Source organism: Hydra viridissima, unplaced genomic scaffold (genome assembly GCF_058129835.1).
Source record: "Hydra viridissima isolate aposymbiotic clone 2 unplaced genomic scaffold, HvirCarnegie_v1 scaffold_11, whole genome shotgun sequence".
NCBI classification, from domain to species: domain Eukaryota; kingdom Metazoa; phylum Cnidaria; class Hydrozoa; order Anthoathecata; family Hydridae; genus Hydra; species Hydra viridissima.
The window spans coordinates 3,004,624-3,030,933 of NW_028324310.1; the positions used below are offsets into that span (position 1 = coordinate 3,004,624).

The 26,310-nt window shown below is 30.0% G+C and overlaps 5 protein-coding genes across 8 annotated transcripts in view; 3 read left to right on the forward strand and 2 right to left on the reverse strand.

The window, feature by feature from the left end:
• LOC145191148 (UDP-glucose:glycoprotein glucosyltransferase 1-like) overlaps positions 1 to 26,310 on the reverse strand; it is a 421,900-nt gene that overhangs the window by 50,387 nt on the left and 345,203 nt on the right. The gene's annotated exons all lie outside the window — the stretch shown is intronic.
• On the forward strand, positions 2,743 to 4,468 carry LOC149881724 (uncharacterized). Its single transcript, XM_090065776.1, has 2 exons — positions 2,743 to 2,858; positions 3,290 to 4,468. Exon 2 carries the CDS (start codon positions 3,302 to 3,304, stop codon positions 4,364 to 4,366), a length of 1,065 nt encoding a protein of 354 aa, XP_089921902.1. The 5' UTR covers positions 2,743 to 2,858; positions 3,290 to 3,301; the 3' UTR covers positions 4,367 to 4,468.
• LOC145191713 (basement membrane-specific heparan sulfate proteoglycan core protein-like) overlaps positions 5,510 to 26,310 on the reverse strand; it is a 35,433-nt gene continuing 14,632 nt past the window's right edge. For 2 of the 4 annotated variants that reach the window (XM_090065773.1, XM_090065774.1), the window contains exons 32-51: positions 25,336 to 25,617; positions 24,864 to 25,139; positions 24,170 to 24,439; positions 23,663 to 23,932; positions 16,655 to 16,924; positions 15,892 to 16,176; positions 15,330 to 15,596; positions 14,973 to 15,239; positions 14,345 to 14,611; positions 14,000 to 14,257; positions 13,604 to 13,867; positions 13,227 to 13,487; positions 12,415 to 12,894; positions 11,559 to 11,825; positions 10,606 to 11,364; positions 10,441 to 10,510; positions 10,200 to 10,337; positions 9,990 to 10,073; positions 8,998 to 9,101; positions 5,510 to 5,749 (exon numbers count right to left, since the gene is read on the reverse strand). In XM_090065773.1, the coding sequence (XP_089921899.1) occupies positions 5,604 to 5,749; positions 8,998 to 9,101; positions 9,990 to 10,073; positions 10,200 to 10,337; positions 10,441 to 10,510; positions 10,606 to 11,364; positions 11,559 to 11,825; positions 12,415 to 12,894; positions 13,227 to 13,487; positions 13,604 to 13,867; positions 14,000 to 14,257; positions 14,345 to 14,611; positions 14,973 to 15,239; positions 15,330 to 15,596; positions 15,892 to 16,176; positions 16,655 to 16,924; positions 23,663 to 23,932; positions 24,170 to 24,439; positions 24,864 to 25,139; positions 25,336 to 25,617 (5,285 nt within the window). In that variant the 3' untranslated portion in view covers positions 5,510 to 5,603. Of the gene's footprint in view, positions 5,750 to 8,997; positions 9,102 to 9,989; positions 10,074 to 10,199; positions 10,338 to 10,440; positions 10,511 to 10,605; positions 11,365 to 11,558; positions 11,826 to 12,414; positions 12,895 to 13,226; positions 13,488 to 13,603; positions 13,868 to 13,999; positions 14,258 to 14,344; positions 14,612 to 14,972; positions 15,240 to 15,329; positions 15,597 to 15,891; positions 16,177 to 16,654; positions 16,925 to 23,052; positions 23,338 to 23,662; positions 23,933 to 24,169; positions 24,440 to 24,863; positions 25,140 to 25,335; positions 25,618 to 26,310 lie in introns of those variants that run through there. The other 2 variants (XR_016444721.1, XM_090065775.1) reach the window with 2 other exon arrangements.
• On the forward strand, positions 17,577 to 18,598 carry LOC145191714 (protein phosphatase inhibitor 2-like). Its single transcript, XM_080068864.2, has 2 exons — positions 17,577 to 17,889; positions 18,131 to 18,598. Exons 1-2 carry the CDS (start codon positions 17,695 to 17,697, stop codon positions 18,425 to 18,427), a joined length of 492 nt encoding a protein of 163 aa, XP_079924990.2. The 5' UTR covers positions 17,577 to 17,694; the 3' UTR covers positions 18,428 to 18,598.
• On the forward strand, positions 20,527 to 23,124 carry LOC145191322 (uncharacterized). The gene has a single exon (XM_080068390.2). The coding sequence runs from the start codon at positions 21,232 to 21,234 to the stop codon at positions 21,691 to 21,693; it is 462 nt and encodes a 153-aa protein (XP_079924516.2). The 5' UTR covers positions 20,527 to 21,231; the 3' UTR covers positions 21,694 to 23,124.

Here is a 26,310-nt window from a genome sequence, read left to right on the forward strand (position 1 = left end):
TATTTGTTTACTAGTCAATTGAGTTGAGCTCGCTTAGCCGGTGTCTATGAAGATGGTCATCCAGTTTTTTTTCTTGTCTTTACTTTGTCGATCAGTGTGAAACTTATCTATGACCTAATAAAACGTTAAACGTGCAAATCCTTCCTTTAAAAATTTACTGACGATTCCTGATTGTTTCATTTTTGGATTTTTTACAATGAAACTTTTTAACACTTTCTCGAAGATTTTCTCAATTTATTTAAATTAGTTTAACTTTTACCTCTTAACTTTTTTTGCATCCCGTCAGAAAGAAAGAAAAAAATGTAAGTACAATAAATAACACAGGCCTGCAATGGTTTTCTTCTTTAAAATCTGAGTAACGTTTTTTATAGTTTCTGATGTGCTGATTACGAGAAAAATAATAAAAAAAATCCATCACGTCAGGATTTTTTGATATGGAATATTTAAGATTTTGCTTTAAAATGTTTGAGCGCCTACCTTTTGAAATGTCTAAAACGTTAATAATTTACTTCAGCTCAATTTTTATTTCATATAATTAGTGTAAGGGAACATAGAAATTAACGCCAATTAGTAATTTGTTAATGACTACATAATAAGTATTAGTAATTCGCATTAAACATGTCAAAAACGGGTCATTTTGGCTTAATTTAGTAATGAGCACATTATTACATAATGATTTGGTAATATTAACTAATTGTTGTGAATATTATTAGAAAAGGGTGTAATTAAGATAAACCAAAGGATTTTTGTATAAGTACCCGCACTGATTTAGAAATTTAACAGTTGAAGTGCGCATCTTGCAACATAAACTTTAAAATGGCATCGCGAAGTTGTTTAAACTCTCCTAATTGTTTCTGTTATATTTGCGGGAAATTTATGGTGATAAAACAACGAAACGGTATTACAGACTTTGTAAAAAATATTTATAAAAATTATTTTGGACTCGTTTTAAGTAACCAAGACAAAACTTGGGCACCTCATAAAATTTGTACGACTTGATTGTTAGAACTTCGCAAGTGGTCAAAAGGACAGAAAAATAGCTTCAAAATCGTTTCGCCTGTGCTATGGAGAGAGCCTAACGACCATGTTAAAGATTGCTACTTTTGTTGTTGTGACATAACTGGATACAATTCAAAAAATAAAAGGGACATAAACTATCCAAACGTGTCATCAGTTACGCCTGCAATATTTGGCGATTCAAAAATGGTGCAGCCCCCGGTTCCAGCTCTACAAATTGAAAATTCTGACTGTGATATAGAGGAAGAGGATGTACACCAATCTGATCCTGAATTTCATGGAGAATCTGACGCTTGTCAGCTCTTTTCACAGTCACATTTAAACGACTTGACAAGAGATTTGAATCTTCCCAAAGATGCAGCGGAACTCCTCGGATCACGATTAAAAGAAAGAAATATGCTGGCACCTGGTACTTCATTTTCATGGTACCGTCACAGAGAAAAAGATTTTCTTCCATTCTTCGCTGAAGATGAAGATTTAGTGTTCTGTAAAGATATTCCAGGCTTGACGAAAATGTACGACATTGAATACGATCCTAACGAGTGGAGATTGTTTATTGACTCCTCAAAAAGAAGTTTGAAAGCAGTTCTTCTGCATAATGGGAATACATATGCCTCGTTACCTGTTGCACATTCTGTCCATTTAAAGGAATGTTATGAAAATTTGGAAAAGCTTTTGACTAATATAGCTTATGAGCAACACGGTTGGATGTTGTGTGGAGATGGTTATACAAAATACCCGTGCTTTCTTTGCGAGTGGGATAGCCGGGATAAACAACATCATTGAACCAAAAAGGAATGGACTCCAAGAACTGAACTAACCCCAGGATTCAAAAACGTACTTAAACAGAGTTTGGTTCCCAGAGAAAAAGTTTTACTGCCACCATTGCACATCAAATTGGGTATAATGAAGCAATTTGTGAAGGCTTTAAATAAAGAGGGGGAAGGCTTCAAATATCTGCATTCAGTTTTTCCATCTTTATCAAAAGCTAAGATAAAAGAAGGAATTTTCGTCGGCCCTGATATTAGGAAATTAATGTCGGATGAAAAGTTTGATGAAAACCTTAATGATATCGAGTTGCAAGCATGGCAGTCATTTAAGGAAGTGGTGACAAAATTTTTGGGGAACAATAAAAGCTCCGACTATAAAGAAATAGTGGCCAAAATGATTTCCTATTTGGGTGTAATGGGTTGTAATATGAGCGTTAAACTTCATTTCTTAAATTCTCATATTGATTACTTCCCAGAAAATCTAGGAGCCGTTAGCGAAGAACAAGGCGAAAGATTTCACCAAGATTTGAAAGAGCTTGAAGTCCGGTATCAAGGAAGATGGAATACCAACATGATGGCGGACTATTGTTGGTTATTGAAGCGCGACGATCCAAACCGGAAATTTAAGCAAAAATCGCACAACCGAAGCTTGCAGGAGAAAAGGACCAGGTTCCACAAATGAAATTTAAATGTTATTTAGACTAGTGTTAAGTTGTTATTATATTTTAGTAGTTTTTTAAGTTAAAAATAATGTTCTGTTTTAAATATATATATTTTTATGTGAAATCTTCTGTTTTTTTGCTATTTACTATCTGTGCCTTTTTTGAAAAATCTGGAGGTGATAGAGAAAAACTAAGTAGGGGAGACTGGTTCTCCTAGGGACGCCATGTACCTAGGGACACTCAAATATTTTGAGAATTTTCAAATATTTTGAGAATTTTGTATAAGCATAATATTTTTTGTATGTGGCAACACTCCACCTCTTGAGGTCAGTTGACAGCCGAAGTGTCATCGTGTTGGTGTGAAGCGTTGCAAAGTGGTGATTAAAAATTGATTTTACAACCCTTTTACGTAAGTTTTTTAACATTTTTCTTTTTTAATTTCGCCCTTATAATGTATTTAACAAAATTTTTCTTAGTTTATACAAATACATTATTTTGTTTGCTTGAATATTGCGTTAATAATATCTCTCAAATCCTAACCTCAAATTTTTAGTCGGCGTTTTTTGTCAATATGGCACTCTATTGTACCTAGGGACATGTACCTAGGGACATGTCCCTAGGTACAACAGAGTGCCGAACTTCTGTATCATCAGGAATTATTTGTGTTTTTATGTAATAAATAATTCATTTATGAATCGTGGTGTAATAAATAATATAATTGTGACTCGTTGTGCAGTAATTAATAGGAAATAATAGTTGTAATTCAATTTATGCCAATAACAATAAATAATTAAAGTTATAGTTATAAGTTATCTTTAGTATTTTTTATTTTCATTCTAGATTTTGTTTGTCATGCCACGCAGCAAGAAACAAAAAATCCGGCAAGATCCAGATAAAGAAGTTGTGGAGAAGGCTGTGAAGGAAATAGTTGCAAATAAAAATACAGTCAGAGGCGCAGCAAAAAAATATGGAATATCGAGATCGATGCTTTGCCGCCAAGTCAAAAAATTTAAGGAATCTGGACCTGAAAATTACTCGTATGAAACAAATTATGCACATTGGAAAGTTTTTACTCATAGCAAAGAGTGTTTACTGCTTGAGTATGTTCAAAAAGCTTCTCAACTTCATTTCGGATTAACAACAAAGAAGCTGAAAGAACTAGCTTTTCAATTTGCCAAAATAAATAATAAAAAATATCCTAAACAGTGGGAAAAAAATCAAGAAGCGGGCAGTGAATGGCTGCGTACATTCAAAAACAAATTTAAGGAAATTATATCATTAAAGAAACCTGAAGGGGCTAGTTTAGGCCGGGCTACTTCATTCAATCGAGAAAATGTGAAGAATTTTTTCAATATATACACCGACATTCTACAACGACACCACTTCGATCCGTCAAGGATTTATAATGTAGATGAGACGGGAGTTTCAACTGTACAGGCTTGTCCAAAAGTATTTGCGAAGAGAGGAGTCAAACAAGTTGGAGCAATGACTTCTGGTGAGCGAGGCATCAATGTAACGATGATTGCCGCAGTGAACGCGATAGGAAATTCGATTCCACCTATGTTCATTTTTCCTCGAGTCAAATATATACAAATGACAATGATGAGAGGAGCTCCTCCAGGATCAATTGGGGCAGCAGATCCCTCTGGTTGGTCGAACGAAAAAATATTTAGTGAACTTTTGGATCATTTCATAGCGCATGCTCATCCAAGCAAGGATAACCAGGTAGTTTTATTAATGGACAATCACGCGAGTCACATTTCTATTGATGCTATTGGCAAAGCCAAAGAAAATGGCATTCATTTGGTGACATTTCACCCGCATACTACACATAAGATGCAACCGTTAGATAGAACCGTCTTTAGTCCATTTAAAACACATTACAATAATGCTGTAACCAATTTTATGATATCATAAGAAACATGGGGTTGTACCTAGGGACATAGGTGGTTGTACCTAGAGACGGCGGTTGTACCTAGGGACGCTGGGTAATCGAATACTCAGATTGGCTTCTATTGAGCTAATAATTATAAATACAAAAGAACCTGTAAAAAATCCTGAAAGGAAACTAAAACAATGATATAGATCGTTAAAAGAACTATTTATTTGTAGTGAATGTAACGATATTATTTAAAATAGTTAAAACTAATAAATAAAAAATAGTGAGATCAATTTTTCTAGAACAAACAAATATTTAAATTGTAAATAAACATATTTAAAATAGTTAACACCAATAGATGAAAAAAAGTGATATCAATTTTTCCAGTACAAAAAATGATTGAATTGAGAAGCAGCAATATATTTTGAATAATTAAAACTTATAGATAAAAATGTAACATCAACATATCCAGGACAAAAATACTTTAAGAAACAACAGTGTTTAAAATAAAATAGTTAATAATTATAGGTCAAAAAGAGTGATACCAAATTTTCCCGAATAAAAAATACTTTAATTAAGAAGAATCATCATTACAAGACTGGTTCATTGGGTTGTAATTTGGTTGACAAAGTCAGACCTCATTTTGCGGCTAAAAAAAAGTACTAAAAAATTGGATTATAAAGCAGAGATTCTCATCAAAAGTGCACAAAGGACTATATTTTCATATACAGTTTTCAAAAGTTCAATTATATTCACCGATGAAAAATTACACTATTAACCTAAAAACGTCCCTAGGAGAACCTGTCTCCCCTACATATTCGTAATCAGCGCACCAAAATACCCTAGAATCAGCTATCAAATTCCAGAGAGGAAGTTACGACTCTCATTTTGCAGGCCTGTGTAATTATTATGTATAGTAGATAATTACTTATGAATTAAATTACAGCATACAGATCAATTTGTTTTTTTCAATTTAACTAGACAAAAAATTGGGTTGTCTAAGGTGACTCTCTGGGATGAAACTTTTGCTATTGCCAACCGACAATAGAAAAAGAAACAATTATCAATTTTATAACCTGCTTTAACGCATACGAATAATATAATATCGAGTTTCGATAATATCGATAATATCGAGTTTTGGGAGAAACATCTTCCGCGTGGTGCTACATTTTAAAAAGCCATTTATCAGTATTTTTCTATTTTAACATATTCAACTCAAAATTGAAATTGGAAAGTTGTTATAAAAACTACTCCTTATTCAAAAATGTCTTCACTTCATTTGCAAGGCAGCACATTCCACGCCTCGATCGGAAACTGCGAGAAATTCACCACCTTCCCTTCAACGGTAAAATTTTGAATGCAACCTTCATAACTCCGGAGATATTTTCCTTGCGAGAGCGAACGTGTCTTTATTCCACCACCTAAAAAAAACAACTGCATAAGATAAACGTATAAAATCAAAATAAATTGTAAAAAATAATCAAAATAATAATCAAAGTAAATATCAAAATAATAATCAAAATAATGAAAAAAAAATTGTATAAAAAAAAGTGTATAAAATAAAAGATGCAAATAAAAGACGTAAAAAACGTTTTGAGTATTATGTGTGACACGAGTAGGTTGCGAATTACACAATTTGCTTGTGCCTCACTATTAAGTCTTTTAGCTTATTGACACAGTTGATAAACCGTGAAAAACTGATCAACGAGCTGAGAACTTTTATTTACTATATCAGGAAAAAAAGAGTACCACGAAGAAACCACCTACAGAACATTCGGTCTTTTTATATGCAAAGCAAAATAAGTTCAACAAAGTTTTCTAAAAGCTGACGGAAATATTTTGACACCTTTTTATATAGATACATTTAATTAAATTCGTCAACCTGATCAAAGTAACTGGATCAAAGTAACCGCCAGTTTCAAAGTCGTGGCATTCAAATAAAACCTTTTTTTAAATGCTTTTATCAAAGTATTAGGCCTATAGTTAAAAAAAGTTTTTAAAACCTGAATAACAGAAACCATATATTTTCATAATAGCTATCATATATAATGTAAAAAATCTAAATAAAAGCTGTCATAGGTTTTTAGATAAAAGATAAAAATATAGATTTTTTTTCTGATAATTTTCAATGTTTGGAAAGATTGATTTTTTTTGTCATAAATAATTTTGTGCTGGGCGTAGAAAATTTAACAAATAGATTTATTGCGATCACACGATCCAATGATAAACTTTGTAAGGATTTAATTAGATGGCAGAGCTTTATTCTTTAAATTATAAATTTCATTGATTGTGAAGAATGATTAGAATAAAAGATTTGTGTCCATCAGCCTTAAGTTATTGTGGAAGACATTCATAAATCTAATCTTAACCTTAGAAGCTGACTTTATGACACTAAGTAAAAAAAAATCTTACTTGATATATACGAATATATCATATAACATTTTTGCATTCACTGTTTGGTTTTGTTTAACACCTTGTCCAGATTTCAGAAACCCACTTTTTTAACTATAGAGATATATGATATATAAATAAATTTTTTGATATAATAAATTTCTGATATGAATAAAGTTTTGAGTGCCACAACTTGCCAGCTACTTTTGTTAAGTGTAGATACAACCATTTTATTTGTATTTAAGACCACATATTTATTACTGATTCTTTAATCTCTTAAACTACCATAATATATAAGTTACAAAATAATACTTAGAGCGACTATATATGTGGTGCTATAAGAGCAACAACATTTAAGGTTTGACAGTTAGGCTTAAGCTTAATGCTGGTTATTCTATGGAAATTTCTGCAGTATCAAAAACTTTTCAAACAAAATATGTTTAAAAAATATCAATCACTCAGTAAATCTATAACACACCTCTGCTTTTTTTTTGTATATACAGTACTGTGCAAAAGATAGCAACACCTAAAATATTTTTTAAAAAATGCATATTTAAACAAATATAATACTGAATTTCTACAAACAACTATTATTCTTTGAAATAGACCTGTTTTTATTAAGTTCAGTTTATAATATAACTCTTACTGATAATTTACTTTATATAATGATCATTTCTTTTGCTGATGATCTCAGGTGGTCGAAACTCATATCATATTTTTTGCTTATTTGTATCAACTCTTAAAAATGAATACATTAACCATTGCGTCATTTATTTAATTTCTTTAAATTTATTATTATTTAGTATCTTTTTATAAGTAAAAGTCTGAAGAAGATTTTTTATTTATTAATAAATTCTCTTTGTGACTTAAAATTTTTTTTGTCAAAATTTTGTTTTGAGTTCGAAAGTTTTGACAAAAATACTTTTAAATACTCATAAAATGACAAAAATATCAATAAACGACAGAAATCGTGTGATTGTGTTACATAAAGAAGGCTATAATCAAGTAGAAATAGCAGAATGTGTGAATTATCCCCAATCCTCAGTTCAAAAAATAGTTAAAAAATACATTGAAATTGATGTCTAGTGGATAAAAAGAAGTCTAGCTGTCCTAAAAAGTTAACCCCATGTGACAAACAGTTTTTAAAAGTATCAGCATGTTGAATTTAAAAAAAGTAAGCACAGAACTTGTTCAAGATCTCAGAGGACTGGAACTGTAGTACTATGTAGTGCCTGTTAAAAAACCTTTAGTATGTAAAATCAATAAAGAAAAAAAATTTAAATTCTCAAAAGAATGCATTGAGTGGCAAAAAAATCAATGGGAAGGTATTGTTTACAGACGAGTCAAAATTTCAACTATTCGGGACAAATAGACAAATAGTAATGAGGTTAAGAAAAAGAGAAGCATTAATCCAACTTTGTCTAAAATTGACAGTGAAACATGGTGGCGGAAATATTTAAGTTTGGGGATGCATTTTAGTTAAAGAAGTAGGGGATATTAGGAATACAGGAAAAGCTTATAGGGGAAAAATACAAAATCATGCTGTGTCTCCAAGGGGGGAGGGGGGGCAATTAACTGGGGATAATTTTATCCTGTAATAGGATAATTATCCAAAACTCACTTGTAAATTAGTAAAAAAATATTTTTCAAATTGGGAAGCAAAGGGAGCACTCCAAACCATGCCTTGGCCCCCTCACAGCTCAGATTTGAATATAATTGAACATGTTTGGGACTATTTAAACAGAAAGAAGGTGGAAAGGTTGCCAAGAAAATTAAATGAGCTTTGGAACATTCTATACGAAAAATGATACAATTTCCCCAAACATATTTATTGAAAATCTTTATCATAGTATAGGTAAAAGGCTCAAAGGTTTTTATTACAAACAAAGGTGGTCATAATTAAATATTAGTAAAATCATTATCTACAGCAAAAAAAAATTAATTGATTTTAATAAAATTTATATTTTTTCTGATACAAGTTAATAAAAAATTATATATTTTTACTTTTATTTTAGTTTTAATGTTATTTTTTTACCATCTTTCTGTATTTATTAAAAATCTCCTAGGTGCTACTTTCTTTTGCACAGTACAAGATATCAATACAAAGCATTAAGATGATTACTTAAGTCGAACATAATGATGTCATACTGAAACGTGATAACAACCTAACAACTCATATTCAAATACTCTTGTTTTCAATGTATTTTATGAGACATGAGTGTATTTCATTTGCACTTCATTTCAAGAAAACTGCATAAAGAAGAACATAGTAAAATACCTAAGTACATAAAAGCATAAACATTTAGACCAGTGTTAAATCCTCCAGAACTCAATGTGATACTGACTTTTTCATCAATCATACAAGTTAAAGTTCTGCTTTGTCTAAAAAAAAAAACTCATAAATAATTTACTTATATAAAAATACTTTTAGCTACTTTAGAGATCTCAGCATAAAATAATTACTGATTAAGCTAAAATGTAATGTTATAAATGGGGAAGTTCTGAAAATCTTTAATCAGATCAAACATAAAAAGAAACTTTACAACAAATCATCAACCCACATTTTTTTCCAACTGTTAAAGCTAGATAATACCTAATAGAGTACTCTCTTATCATCTTCATAATTGAAATCTTTTATAATAATTTATGTCAATTTATTATACATACATACATACATACATACATACATACATACATACATACATACATACATACATACATACATACATACATACATACATACATACATACATACATAAACCTGAGTTGCCATTACTATGCTTACCTGATGCTTTTCCTTTGTTTGAGCTTTAATTGTTAAGGTTTTAGGCCTCACTCTATATATCTTAATACAGTCATAAATACATATATGATGTCTATGTTTTTTCTTAAAAGATTCAAACAAGTTCCATTGCACTATTCCTTAATCCAAAACAGTCATTTTTTTAAAACAACATGGTGAAATCTTTTTTGTGTGTAATATTTTTGTTGGATTGATCTCTCATCGTCTAATTGCTTAAAAAACTGTTTCAAATTGTCTTAATTGTTTTCAAATTTTAATTGTCTTTAAAAATACTTTATAAAAAAAGGAAATTTCTGTATTTATAGTAAATATAAAAATTAATAATTTTGTTTCTTTAATAGCTTGCCTAAAAAAAAATGAACCATCTTATGCCATAAAACATAAATACAAGTATGCACAATTTTTGTGTTAGAACTATCTATGAATTCACAACTCTCTTTATAAAAATTGAAAAAATCAAGATCTACCTATGAATGTCAATGTAGTGCCATCTACCATCATTTATTTTAAAGTTGCTTAACCCAATTTCTTTCTCATTCCTTAACTCAAATCTAAACAACAAAAACACTTCAAAAATTTTTTATTTTTTTTTTAATAAATTGTTAAGCTTCATTAGTAGATCAAAACTTGAAAAAAGGCTTTGAGAAAATTCTCTTTGAAATCTACACTTTGCTTACTGTATTTCCAAAGCACCATTTCTAATGCCTATTAACAAAGAATCTGGACTAGTAGCAGGATCTTGACCTTGCCACAACACCATACCTTCTTCATGCACAGTCTTTAAAAAGAAAGATATTTTGTTCTCCTCTACATATCTGAAATATAAACAACCAATTTAAGAACTCATCTTAAATGTAAAAAATTAGATCTTTGTAATTAAATGGTAAATAAAAAAATAATAATACATAATTCTTTTACCTTGCATTACTCTTTGGAAATAAAATGTAACTGTATTCACTCAACATTATAGAACTACCTAATTTTTCAGCTTTAAAAAAAAAAAAAAAAGAAAAATAGATCAGGTTTTAACTAATTCATGAAAGTACTTTTAGTTAACCTTCTAAACTTTTTAAAGAATCTTACTTTGTTGACAAGAGACACCGCTAAATCCAAAGGGACACAAGCAAATAGCTCCTTGAGCCATTTTCTTGCAAACACCATTATTTTTGCATTTTGAATTATTTCCACAAATGCTAATCTCACTTTCACATACAACTCCTATATAAGAGCTGGCACACTTGCAAATAAATTTATCTTCAGAAATTGCAATACAGGTACCTCCATGTAGACAAGGTTGTGATAAACATGGAGAAGTCTGTTTATAACAACTGGAAATATTTTTTGCAGTAATATAATCTTTTGATAGATCAATTTTCTTTGAGTTAATAATTAGCTGACTTATGCAACCAATAAAACCCTCACCATGATTACTTATTCCTTTTCCAATGTATACTAATGAATTTGTGTTAAGGTTAAGAGAGTCTTCTGCACCATTTGATGAATTCTTGAGTGCTTGGAGCCCATTAACTGATAAAGAAGAATACTTTCCTTTTATTTCAAAATGAACATCAAACCACTGATCTAAAACTACTATTACTTTACTATTCAAAATAACAGTCCCATCTCCGAGGTTATACTTTAAAACTAAACTCCCTTTTTCAGCGCCAACATTCAAAAATTTGTTCTTATTTTGAAATGTCTGTTCTATAGAAAGCAGTTCAAAGTCTTTTATTGATTGAGCTTTGAAAGTAACAGTTATTGCAAGTGCTTTTGAACGAAGGTTTGGGATAGGGTAAGACAAAAAAGAACTTGAATTGAATGCTGGAATCAATATTGAATGTCCTGAAAAAGAAAAGTATAAATAGCATAAGTTTTTAAAAGATTTAAAAAAGGGAGAGATTAATTGAGATTTTAAAACTCTAAAATAAATTCTTCAATAGAAAATCATTAAAACTTTTAAACAAAAATCTTTGCCAATTCTTAAATACATAAACAAGATTAAAAATTTTATAATGAAAAAAAAATTAAACTTTAACCGTAATCACAGCGCTTTCCAGAAACTCCCAGAGGACATTTGCAGGAATAACCATTTCGCTCATGGTTAACACATTGACCTTCATGAAAGCATGCATCTGGATAACAACGCTCAACTTGATCTTCACAATAAACTCCAGTATAATTTTTAATGCAAGTGCAAACAAATGCAAATTTTGTTGCCGAAGGATTACAAGTGCCCCCATTTTTACATGGATTGCCAATACACGTATTACATGCTTCAACATTTCTTGATGTCAATGCATCAACTAAACATAGAATACAATCCTAGGGAATGTTTTAAATTACTTTATTGTAAATATTTGTTAACTTAAATGTTTTTGTGGTATAAATGTGTGTTGTATAAAGTTCAAACACATTTTCTGAGTTATAGATAACTCAGAAAGTTATTTATAGTGAGACTCATCTTTAAACAAAGAAAACATAATCATTGTTTTAAAGCTATAAAATACTTTATCTGTATAAGATTTCTAAATTCTACACAAAGTAACGCTCATGTCTTATGGCCGCATAACTTAACACACCAATGATGCATGTTAAGTGGCCATAAGACATGAGCATAACTTAACACGCCAATTATGGCCACATAACTTAACACACCAATGATGTGATACCTATATCTTAAGATTGAAAAAAAATCTCATTATTATGGAACAATATAAGCATGATTTGTTTTCTTGATTCAACAAAGTTAATCTAAACAAGTGCTTCTTTTAGAATTAAGTAGTGATTTAGAATGAGGGAAGAAACTTACTCTGACAAAACTCAGAAGCAAAACATTTCAAATATTTTTAATTTTAAATCTATTCTTTTTTAAATTGAAATAAACATGCATACCAAATTCTATTCTTCGGTTATTGAGAATTAGTTCTGAAACACATCCAAAAAAGCTGGTAACAATTCCTACATCTACAAAAATTTTTGTTACATCTTCATAACCACCAAGATAAAGTTCACTATCAAGGTTCAATTCATTAAACTTGCCTAAAGATTTTCCATACACAGGATTATCATCATTCATTTTTAAAGATCCTATAGATTGATCTTGTCTTGCTTCTATTGAAATCCATGTATGAAGTTGAAAACGCTTTGTTGTTTTTATAATTGCTGAGCCAGATCCAAGATTGAAACAAAAAATAACATAAAAATCTCTAATTAAAATACTTAAAAAATCTTTCACTTGTGATCCACGATAAATTAAAAGTCCATCAGGTTTTTCAGGTTTGAACCACATACTTATTTTGGTTTGAGAGAGTGCATTTGGTATATTGCCAAAAACTTGCATAGAATCTTCTTGAATGAATCGAGGAACAAAATCTTTAAAAGTAAAAGCAAAAATAACAAAAAAATACCTTACTTTACAATAAGACAAAAATATATAAAAACTATTGATAATATTTCTTTGATAAACCCTTGAAATGCAGAAAATCTATTAAAAAAATAGAAAAAGGATATTGTAAGATAATCATTTTCTTTTTTGTCTTTTACTCAAAAGCATTTTTACTAAATTTTGTAATAATACATATTTCTTTGATTATTTTAAACTACAAAGAGAAACAGAACAAATAAATAGAAAAGAATATCAAAATGTTAAAAGAATTTTTTAAAAGAAGATAATAAACATATTTAAATATATTTTGAAAATGTACCTAAAACTTTTAATGTGACAGCTGCTTCTGCAGTTCCTTGCAAATTTTCAGCTTTGCAAATATATACACCAGCATCTGACACTTTTACACTAGGTATTACAAGGAAGTCCTCAGATAAATATATCTGTTCTGGAAGAGCACCATCAATTTTTAACCATGAAATTTTTGGTTTTGGATGTCCTGTTACATTGCAAACAAATTTAACAAGTTCTTTAATGCCAACTGATAATGCTGTGGGGAAGATTGAAACAGTGGGAGAACCTGATCATTGTAAAAGATTAGATTCTTATTTTTATATTTAGTTGTATAAAAACAAAACACAGAAAAAAATATTTTTTATAAACTTGTAATATCTAAATTGCTTCATTAACATTAACCTCTGACATGTATTTGAACTTCAGATAAAACTGAACCAATATCATTCTTAGCCACACAACGATAGGTACCACTATGTTCAGATGTTACATTAGAAAAATGCAATATTCCCCCTGCAGTCTTTATGTTTTTGTTAATATTCTCTTTCCTTTTGCTCCATTGTATTGTTGGCAGGGGTACACCATAGGCTTTACAGCTAATGGCAACATGAGAACCATAACTAACAGATACATGAGTTCCTCCAAGAATGACAATTCGAGGCAGCTCTATTGGACATACATTAAAACAGAAAGTTTTATTAGATATTGATCACTAACTTTACAGTTCATTGCATAATTAATAATCATTTTATTATCAATTTCTATAAGTTATTTAATAGAATACAAAACAATATTAACCATTTATCAACACTGTAAAAGTTTCCTCAGCAAAGCCTCCAGCATTACTTGCTCTACATTTATATTGCCCTTGGTCATACTTGCTCACATTAGTCAAAATGAATTCTCCATAAACAACAGATACTCCATTTGAACCTTTAGGAGATACCCAGTTTATAACAGGAGAAGGGTAGCCAGTGACATTACATTTGAGAGCAACAGTTGCATTTAAATTTACCCTGAAAACTGTTTCACTTGCTGCAACAATTATTGGTGGTTCTAAAAAAGATTATTATAGAAAATCACATAAATTATAAACTACCTCTGGGCTTAAAATAATACTTTACAGTACAGTAACATATTTACCAACAACTGTCACATTAACTGTTGAATTCAATTCACTATTAGCATCTTTATAAATACAAATATATGTGCCAGCATAATCTTTTGTTGCAGATGGTACAACAAGTTCGTCTCCAGAAATGATAGTTGAGAACTGTGACATATCCTTAAGCCCTTGCTTTTCCCACTTAATTGTAAACAATTGTTTACTTTTTACTAAACATTTAATAGTAAATGCATGACCTTGTTTCACTATGACTATTGGTGGGAAAATCTCAACATTTGGTGATACTAAAATTTAAAAAATGGTCCTACAATTACTATTAACAAAAAAGTTCAATAACCAAGAAATAAAAAATTAGATATTCTCTGTTTAGTTAAACTTTTAAATTTCAAATACAAGATGACACTTTATAACCAAAAATTAAAAGATTTATCTTTCAAAATTTTCTATCTGGCTCCTCAATCTTTCATTTGGCTATCATTTTGTTCAAGAAGTAAATTTACTGTAACAAAGTCATGAAGTTATTACCTGTCTTATGAGTCTTTACCTGTCTTATGAGGTGATCTTTAATTTAGTCTTTGAACAACTTAATGAATATCTGATAAGTTCTAATTTCATTTTGCAATTTTAAAAGCTATGGAAATTTACCTCTCACAATCAATTTTGTAAAAGATACAGCTGCTCCTTTCCGATTTAATGCATGACACTGATAATCATCCTCATCTGTCACAACCACTGAGTGAATTTGAAGCAAAGGTTTATTTGATACCTTATTTTGTTCTTTTCCTTTGGTCCAGTATATTTTGGGATTAGGAGTGCCTTGTGCTTTACAAACCATTTTAAAAGTGGAAAGATAATCAATTGTAACATTCTGAGGTAACTTGCTGATGACTGGAAATTCATCTTCTTTTTGTACTATTATTTTAAAAAATTTTATAACTTTTTTTTAAACATATAAACATTAAAAGATTTTTTTTTTCATAACCATATTTAGGAATATTGTACCTATAAGGGAAAGAACATCATATTTTTCTCCATGTGAATTTTTGCCAGTGCAAGTATAGTTGCCAGCCAATGAAAAATCAACAATAAAACTAAACTCAATAAAAGCTCCTTTATGAGTTATATTATATTTATCTTTACTGATGTGATTTGGGAGAGTTAAAAGGGTGTAAGGAGCAGGGTAACCATATCCAAAACACTTAATACTAGCTTGATCACCAACCCTAACTCTGTATTCACCATGAGGTTTGAATAACACTCTAGGGTCACCTTCATAAAAAAATAAATAAACAAATATAATATGAACAAAAAATGGATAGAGCAGATATACAATTTGATGACATACATAGGACTAAATTTTTAACATTGCAAATAAGAGTCTTCATTATAAAAGGATATAAATAATTTCAATAATCATCAGAAGAGCTACCAAAGAAAATGCAGTCCACTAAATATTTAACCATATTTTTACATTAAACACTGACTAATAGCTCAAAATATAATCCAACTATATGCATATTGCATTAATGTAATAAAAGAAAAAGGAAAAAAAAAAGCAGATTACCTTTGACAGTAAGATTCACTCTTTTCTCTTGTATCCCTGCTATATTCGATGCAACACAAATATACTGCCCCTCATGACTTTTACTGATCTCTGAAAGCTTTAAAACTAACCCTTCATCTACTTTTTTTAATTGTGAGGCTGGTACCTGATAACCAGACAATGTTTTCCAAATTAAAATGGGCTTTGGAATTCCATTAAGTATCTGACAAAAGAAGCTGATACTTTCTCCAACATAGGTAACTATGTTAATTGGGGAAGTGATTACTATTTCTGGTAACAACCGTCCTAAAAAATATTTTAACTTAAATGATTTATAGCTTATATTTTTTTAAAAAATTTACAGAGTTTGAATTTTGTCAATCACAAAGACTCACTAGTCTAACTGATATTTACTTCTATCAATATAATTATAGGTATTACTAAAGCAATATAACCTAAAACTATAACCATTCAACTAGTTAGTCTACATGTAATACTTCTATAAGCAAGGTACCGAAAGTTTGCTTTCATGGACACTGCTCATTAAACATCAATTTAAAATTCTATACCACTTTTAATAAAACTGAGAATATCTTTGAGAAAATTAAGAAAACTTTAGTAAGAAAAAAATAATCAAAATATTTCATCAAAACTTTAGTAAGAAAAACTCAATTACTTGGATACCTTGAAAAAAAAAAAAAGGAGAACAAACTAAAAATAAATCCAACCTTCAACAAGCCTTTTTTTAACAAACTTTAAAACAACAAATACAGATTTTACTTACGCTCTACTGATAAAACAGAAGTTGAACTATCAATTCCAAATTTATTTTGACCAGAACAAACATAAGTTCCACTGTCATCAGCTGAAACTTTTAGTATCTTTAAATGGTTTCCTTCAATAATATGATTATTTGTAAGTAAACCATTAGGTTTGCTCCAAAGCACAATTGGTAAAGGTGAGCCAGTCACATTACATTGAATTTGAGTAAAATTGCCTTCAGTAACAGAAACAAATTTCGGTTTAATATATGTTTTAGGCTTGAAACCAGGATCTAAAAAAAAGAAAAAAGATAATAATAATAATAATAATAATAATAATAATAATAATAATAATAATAATAATAATAATAATAATAATAATAATATAATAATAATAATAATAATAATAATAATAATAATAATTAAATAAGCATTGTATGTATGTATGTATGTATGTATGTATGTATGTATGTATGTATGTATGTATGTATGTATGTATGTATGTATGTATGTATGTATGTATGTATGTATGTATGTATGTATGTATGTATGTATGTATGTATGTATGTATGTATGTATTTGTGCGTGTGTGTATGCATGATTAATAACTGTATGATTAGTATTCCATACCCTCCTATGATTAGTAGAAGTCAGGACATTTGTGTCCCCTCGTATAAAAATCGCGACACTTGAAACCTATGGTATTAATAAAAATCCTCCTTTATTCTTAGATAAGTTATGGAGAGAGACCAAATATCGTGCATGCTTTCTTAAATTTTTCATTTATTTTTGATTCCTTTTTTTTTTTTTTTTGTTTTAACAAATTTGTATTTTATAATTATTTTATGACTGTTGCTTAAGTCTAAGAGTTATTTGTTTATTGATTTGCTTTCTTTCGACAAAATGTTATGGCGATTCCCAACTTATTCCAATTAGTATTTTGCAGAACGATTTTACTTTTCGTCTCATGAATATTTTATATCACAAAATAAAATAAAGATTACCTATCATATTAACGACAGTCTAAAGAAAAAAAGACCTGTAATCAAGTTTTTTTTTTTAAATGGCTGAAGCTGCTTCTTTTACTAAGGCAAAGCAAAAAAGTGACGTAAAAGGAATTCTTAAGCATGGAAATGAACCTTCTCCACATCCTGAAGTCAAATGGGATGAAATGAACATTTTGGAAACATTTCATCCAGCAAACAAGGATTATGGCCATATGAAGATTGACGAACCACCTACACCTTACAACCACGATGTAAGTATATTTTCTAAATTTGATATGATTTTTTTGAATTGTACAGAAAAATTACAAAATAGATTATGATAGTTGTGTAGAACTTAAGCAGAAAGCTCTTATAACTATTTTCTAATGCTAACAAAGTAGCCTTAACTCTAGAATTTTATTAGCAAAGTAAACTTATAGTTACTTTAATTTATTTACTTATTGTCAGAGTGCCAGTGTGTTTAAGAATGTTATAAATACTTTTGCATTTTAGGTTGTTGATGAAGATGAAATTACAAACAGTGGTGTTAATTCTACTGAGCTTGCTAGTAAACTAATAGCGACTGGGAGCAGAGTAGATTACATAAGTGGAGAAGAATCATGTGAAGACGATGAGGATGAGCATCTTTCTTCTGAGGCTAAAATAAAAAAAGACCAATTTCGGCAACATCGACGCAATCATTATAATGAATTCCAAAATGTAAGGAAAGCAAGGGAACTTATTGACAAAGAATTAGCTGATCTTGAGAAAGAAGAGAATGAAAACAGAAAAATGGATACATCTAATTAATGATATTTTAAAGAAACATGCATAACCATATGCATGCGTTTTAGTCTTTGTTGGTAGTACTTAAATACTCAACTAGATAGCAGTCAAATAGCTGTCGTTTCAGTATTGTGTAGAATAATATTTACAAGGTTGTTTTTGATAAATATTTTCAAGGTGAATCCTTTCATAGCATATATTGTGTGAGTTCAACTACACCCTTCTTTCATTTGTTGTCTATGACAATAAGTAAGCCCATTAGGATGCAAAGTTTTAGTGTTATACTAATTAATAAAAATGTAAATGGTAAACTACAAAACTAAAGTATAGTTATATAAATGTAGTTATATATTCTGAGAAATAATATTAAAAGTTTTAAAAATCAGAACGTTTAAGTTTATCAATGGTCAGAAAGTAAACATTTTCACCATTGATTCAGATTTTTAATCACTCCTTTTATTGGGAAATCTTCATGATGTATTTTATATATTTATAAATATAGATGTAAGCTATATAAATTAACATTAAAAAAAAAACAAAAAAAAATACTTTTTATGAAGTTATTATAAATATAACCTCACCAAGATTAATCATAATTTGACAATAATAGAGTTTTTAAAAGGAAAAAAAACAAAAACTCCAGGCCAAATGCGAAAAACATTTATTGTCGCATTAATAAAAAAGTTCATCAATTATTTATTTTTATCTCAGCACTTTATTTGAAGTTATTGAAATATCCTATTAGTATTTGCATGTTTTCATTAACCGATTTAGGATTAATACTTCCTACTTAACAACTTATTTTACACTTCCCATACTTAAACAATAAAGAGAATTTTAATTTTAAAGTTTCCGAAAAACTCAGCTGTTTTATGAAAAGAATGCTGCATTTCTCTGACGTTCACGAACGCTGGAATTTCTCTGCAGCTCTTATAAAAAATACGATACTTAATCTTACCTTAAACTTCAACGCAATTTGAATTGTTTATCCTGGGAGATTTTATACTTGAACTTTGAATTTAGAGTTTCGAATTGAATTCGCCCATTGCTAACATTTTTAGTAAACGCGACAACCCGTCTAATCAGTTAACTTGAGGAAAGTTCAAAAAAAAAAGTTAAAATCAAGAGTATCTATATTTTGCCGTCACAAATCTAAATATATATAAATAAATATAGTCAGGGAAAGCGTGCTTGTTTCAGAACTTTTCTGAAATGCTGTTTGAATGTAAAAAAAGATTTTGCTGGATCTAATACAAAATAGTGACAAAAATGCGACTCTCAGCCAAGACAATTTTAAAATCATCAAGTTCAATTAAATTAGTAAATAGCCTTGGTAATTTTGTTTAGTCCCTTTTTTTATTTATTTTTTAACAATAATACATTCATTTTAGGAAATTAATATACAACGGCACGTATCTGCTAAAAAACTGTTGAATTCAACAGTTTGCATGACGCAGAACTTGATGATTGGATAAATAAGTTAAAAATAACTTTCAGTGCATTTAGCTTTATTTTTTCTCTTTATATTTTCGAATAACTATACAAAAAAAAGTTTCAGTGTTGAAAAGATAATTTAGAGAGAAAAGATATATTATACATTAAATTCCAATATCTATATTTTACGCTTTTTTTGTTTAAAAAAATATAGATGAATGAAGTACATACATCGTTGCTAAGCGATGTTGTAAATTACATATATCGTTGCTAAACTGGAGATCATAATAAAAAGTTATAGATGTTACTGCATTAAATTTAGCACAAATTTTTATAAGACTAAATCGACATTCGTCGTACTTGATGCAAATTTTAATGAAGTGAGATCTTTTTTAGGTTCCTTTTTAGGCTTTTTGAGGTTCTAAATTTCATGGTTTTACTTTTAAAATTGATTACCATTGTTTTTTATCATTTTGACCGGGTAGAAATATCACCTTACAAACTAACTATAAAATATATAGACTTAATCATTGCATCAAACTTTCTTTTTAAACAACTATTTAAACAACTCGCTACGTCAACACTCAGTTACAACAACTTTCAAGTCTGTTTTTTTAACAAACTCCTTTTTTTTTTTTTTGATGACGTATTCAAGCGTGTTGCTTAAGTTACTTGGTGAGCAAATTTTTCTTTTTACAGTAAGCGGATTAAATTGTAACAGATTGAGAACGTTCTCACCTGTGGAAAGAAAAAAAGAAAATTTAATTGGGCGGTGGGAGTGGTGTGGCATATTCTGCTCCATCATGTTACTAGAATTTTTTTCAAACTGTAAAGTCAGGTTTTTTATCACATTTTGAGATTATCTTTTAGATTAAAAAAGCGTGTTATTTGATGTAGATATAAGACCTAAATCAGTCACTCAACAACAAACATTACAAGTTACAAAAGTTTATCAGTTTCAATAGCAAACTTAGTGATCTGAACATGCCTGGCAATCTGCACGATCACAGGAGATTAAAAACATTTTTTTGTTCACGTTTTAAGCTCTTTTCAGCCTGTAACGGAAGGATTTCTATGAATGTTTTTCTTTAAATTGAACGGAGCTGTGAACGTGGATGTGAGCGTGATCCCATTACATAATTTCTTTTTACTCGAACAAAAACACCAAAGGGGAGTCTATTTTAAAACCTTTGCACTCTGTGAAGGTGATGCCGCTAATAATTCGCAATCGACAATTTGTTTTAATAAAGCTCAACTTAACAAGTTCAACAAACAAAACTAAGATTTTATTAATCTTAATATAAATGAGTTTGATATTACCAACCGAACTTGTTGGAGCGACGGTGACAGAAACAGGGAATCTCCAAATTCAAACCTAACGAGCAACATTCAACATGGCGGATGCAGAAAACGAAGTTTTACAGTTTTACAGCGAATGGAAAAGTGAAGTTCTAGATGATCTGAGGAACGAAATAGTAAGAGATCTTTATCCACAAAAGCATTTCACATTTTTACGAGTTCACAAGATATTAGATGAGGAAGATGAAGAAGAAATAAAATACGAGAGAACTAGAAAACAACAGGCTGAGTGTTTTCTTTCAAAACTCTCAAAAAAAGGACCTATTGCGTTTGACAAATTTTGCGAGTCTTTGTTAAATACTGCAGGAATGCAGCATCTTTTAGAAAAATTATTGGACGCTTTTGACACAAAGAGAGAACAGTTAGGTGAGCAGAACCATTCAAGAAACTCTTACGGGAGATATAGCTTAAACCATTTTCCTGTGCCTGGACAAAATGGTGGTCCATCTTTACCTAGTGAGATAAATCTGGAATCACCACCACCTTATCATGAATAAATTGATAAATTTTTTTATATTAATACAAATTATTTTAGTACAAATCAATCAGACCATCAATTAGTTCTATCATATAAAAACAAACCAATCGATTTACTCTAAATAATTTTTTTTTCAATTTATCAGCTTTAGCTTTTTTTTTTACTTTTTTTAACATTCTTAAGTTTTGTCCATTAAAATTTGTTATGCAAACTGTGTCTTTTAAAAACTTCTTTTTCAATATATGTTTGCAGTGTGGAAGATTTTTTGATAAATGATGAGCCAGATAGATTATTAATCTTTCACTTTGTTATCAAATCTTATAACACAATCTTTAATCTATGCACACAAAAAAAACTTTTAGTGCACGCGACGATTAATTATTAACAATTTTAGCTGACAATTAAAATCTTTTCATAAAAAAACCTTAATCTTCTCTAAAATGAAATTGTTTTTGATTCAAACACAATTTCTTTAAAAAGTTGCAAAAAAAGATTCCGCGCTAAAAAAAAGACTTCCGCACTTTTTTTTAAATCAACTCTTTAGAGTTTTTTAATTTAACAAAATAAACTAGCTACACTTGATTTTAATGTATACATCTTTAATGTACGTTTATAAGATTGTTTAACTATTTGAAAGTTTTAATCATTAAGGAATTTACCTAAGTTCGCACGCTTTAAGGTTTTAAGAGATCGTTCAACTACGATGGGGTTGCTTGTCACAGCTTAAACGGTCATGGTTGTCACAGTCCGATAAAGAATCCTACTTCACTTTTTAAAGTGATATTAAAAAAGCCCTCTGCTGTGTGTCGAAAAAAAGGGGGCCCAGAATTGAGTTTAGCCTAGAGCCAACAATTAACTTAAACGGTCCTGTCTGTACATATGACATTTTTTCACATCTAACCCCTTATAATACAACAAAGCACTCCCATTGACCACCCCTTAATAATATTTTATATGTTTAGGGTGTACAGTAAGTGTTTAAAGGGTGCACAATTATACCTTTTATGTTTTAAAAAGTAAAACAAGTCTTTGATGCTTTTTACATCCTGTTGGATAAAAAAAACACCCTCGTTGAAAAGTTGCTGTCCTATTGTCCAATCCCTAAAACTTTTGTTATTTTAGGAACGCAAGTTTTTGTGTGTGTGTGTGTGTGTTCTTTTTTCTTCTAAATTTACATCAAACTTATAATTAATTCACTATCATGAAAGAGTGTGACAATCATCCCCATATCTACTATATGATTTAATAAATGTTCCATAAAATTTTTAAAGTTTCATTGTGAAAACACCACAAAGAAATATTCATCATTTACAAATAAAAGAATTAAACCGAAACCTAATTACTAAAACATGAGGTGGAAAAAAAAAAAACATCGTTCGTGGTTAATAAATTCCGTTTATTTTAAAAGTATTTAAAAAAACATCAAATAATATTTCTTACAGATCAAAAAGAGTGGAAGATCAAGGAAAATATACCGCAAATTAAGAACCACGAAAGATGTCATTTTTCATTCTCTTTTGCTGAAGAAATCACTGCTTTAATAAATTTTCAGTTGCTTTTTTACGACTCAGTTTACACAGTGAAATTTTCTTGACGGCTATTACGACCATTACATAGGGACAACTATTTCACTTCGATTTTTTTTTTATGAGTTTTTTTTTAGCTAAAAGAAATAGACTTGCTATTAAAAATTACTAGAAGCCAGCTAAAATATAACTTCAACAAGGGCATGTTTGAAAGCTTCATAACATCAGCCATTTTAAATTAAAACGCATGCATTGAACAAAATCAGCCATTTTAAATTAAAACGTATGCACCGTACAAAATTGCTTAACTTAATTTCATTTAATATTTTTTTAAACAGGAACACAAAGATTTTGTAAAACTGACTAATAGAAAATCAGAAAATCTTTTTAAAAAGTTTTTCTTGCGTTTTTTTTTTTTTTTTTCTTGCGATTGAAAACTACAAATAAGGCTTAGTCACTTACCAGGCTCCACAAAAAGATTGCTTTTGGCGACTACTTCTCCATATTGGTTTGATGCTACACACTCGTATTGACCTTGATCAGCAAAATCTGTCGAAAGGATATGTAATTCACGATCGCGCACTACACTGGAGATAGGTAAATCACCATTGGTTCGTTTCCAATTCAGTTTTAAAACAGTTCCAGACACATTGCACAAAAACATCACTGCCGTCCCCAATTGAACACGAATTTCATTTGGAGTAATATTGACTATCGGCAAACTGTTTGGTCCTTAAATTAAATAATTTTACGAAATTACATTGTTATTAACAAATCAAAAGTAGATAGCGAGCACCAACATCACAAACATCATAAACTTACAGCATATTATATAACGAGTGCGATTTTGTAAACTTTTTAAAAAACTAAGTAGTCTGATATATTATACCCCCCCCCGCCCCCCGCCCCCCCCCCCCTCTCCTCATCAAATTTTGCTTTTAAAAATCACATTTTCTCCTATAACTGTACCTCTAACATATAGAACGGATCGCGATGAAACTGTACCACCTTGATTTGCCGCAGTGCAAAAATACTGCCCTTCGTCATCGAGTTGCACCTTTTTCACTTCTAAATGATCTTCGTCAATCTTAACGTTTTCAGACATAGATTTTCCAGCTTCAAGCTCCCATGAAATAGTTGGAGTTGGGTATCCGGACGCAGAGCAGCGAAATTTCACATTTTCGTTTATATCTGCGACTATTTCAATAGGATAGATAGCTGCTTTAGGTGGAATGGGAACTAAAAGTAAAAGGTAAAACTAACAATTATTATATAAAGAATTTTGTGAAATTAGACGTACAGCAATAAATTACTACATTATATCTTAGCATACAACAGAGCACACCTCAGCACACAACAGAGCACACCTCAACATACAGCAGAGTCACAGTTCAACTGTATTAAATTAGTTTATTACAAAAAAGTTACAACAAAAAAAGATAAAAAGACAGAATTCTAGAACTCTAGAACTCTATGAATGGATTAAGAGAACTAGAAAAACTAGAAAAACTAGAAAATAACTAGATAAATCAAGATATCAAAAAAGTTTTAGAAAAAAAAAAAAAATTAGCGGAGAAATTTTTTTTAAACTTACTTTAACCAACTAAAAGAGAAAAACTGAGTCGTCTCAAACTATCTTTAAAGTAAGTAAAGTAAACTTTACCTCCCACTCTAAGCTGCACGCTGACTTGATCGTTACTGTACTGATTTGAGACTTTACAAGAATACAGCCCAGAATGACCTTGGTTTACATTAGGTATGGTAATAATACCATTCTTTACTTGAGCGTCAGAAGGTAACTTCTCAAAATTTTCTCGTCTCCATGTTATAGTCGAAGTTAAATCACTATCGTGGTTACAGATAAATCGTGCAGTGCCTCCTTGCTCAATATGAAGAGATTTTGGTGTAACACTTACACGAATTGGTAGCAGACGATGTACTAAAAAATTGGATGAAATTCTAGTAAACAGTAAAGTGAAAAAAAATATTTCATTTTGTTGAGGTTTATAAACATTTACAACTGTTGTATGTTATTTAAAACATCAACACGTGGTTATGAAAAAACAACACATGCTAATGGAAGCTTTTATTTTCGTACAATTACCATTAAATAATTTATTCAAATATTTACTAACCAACTACGTTAAGAACCGCCATTCCAGAACTTAACCCATAATCATTTTTGGCCGAACATATATAGGTTTGCTCATCCAACTTATCGATATTCATTATAGTTAAAGTTTTAGAAGTACTTGTTGAAGTGAATTTGACGTTTGAGGCAAAGGGTCGGCCATCAGTACGAGACCATTGTATTGTTAAGGGTTGTTCACCCGAAGCACTACAATGAAATGTTGCAATCGTGCCCAAACGATCTTTTCTACTCTCAGGGGTAATTTTTACAGATGGTTCAGATGTATCTATATAAAAAATAAAATTACATTATGCAAAAAAAAAAAAAAAGAGAAAAAAAACAGCAAATTAAACAAAGCAACAAATATAAACAAAGCGAGTTTGTTTAATTTGATTTGTTTGGCTGATTTAGTAAGACATATACCTCCCAATCAGATGACTACGTTTTACACGGAAAATTTTATTACCCGATTAAAATTTAATACCATACTGATGCAATTCCGAAATATTTGATAATCAAGTTTCATATTTTAATCACACAATTTTACAAGTTTGAATCCGTGAAGGACGGGAGAAGCGAGGAGGAGAGGGACTCTTGTAGCCATACTACCTTTCTCTCCCCTTTTTAAATTTTTAGTTAAAAAAAGCACGTTTTGGTCCTTAAATTTTTTGGGCAATTACATTTTTATTTCTGATTTAATGTTTAAAGTTTAATTCACAAATTTTAACGCGAGAGATGAAGGAATAAAGGGTATTCTCTTTATTTTCACAAGAAATTTTATTTTACTTTTTTTAAGTGCTAACAAGTTTTATAAACTGTCACTAAAACTAGCTTAAACTAGAAATAAAAATTGATTGAGTATCCGAACTGCCACAAGTTCCCACCACTTTCCCGCCCCCTTCCATAAATACTTCTCGGATTTACTAAAGCGATTTCCCGCCATTTTTCTCCCCCCCCCCCTCTATCTCTCTCTGCTTAT

Excerpts from the sequence above, each read along its gene's own strand:
- LOC149881724 (XM_090065776.1), top strand. The coding sequence starts at position 3,302 with ATGCCACGCAGCAAGAAACAAAAAATCCGGCAAGATCCAGATAAAGAA.
- LOC145191322 (XM_080068390.2), top strand. The coding sequence starts at position 21,232 with ATGGCGGATGCAGAAAACGAAGTTTTACAGTTTTACAGCGAATGGAAA.
- LOC145191714 (XM_080068864.2), top strand. The coding sequence starts at position 17,695 with ATGGCTGAAGCTGCTTCTTTTACTAAGGCAAAGCAAAAAAGTGACGTA. Across the intron at positions 17,890-18,130 it reads CTACACCTTACAACCACGAT|GTTGTTGATGAAGATGAAAT; the intron begins GTAAGTATATTT and ends TTTGCATTTTAG.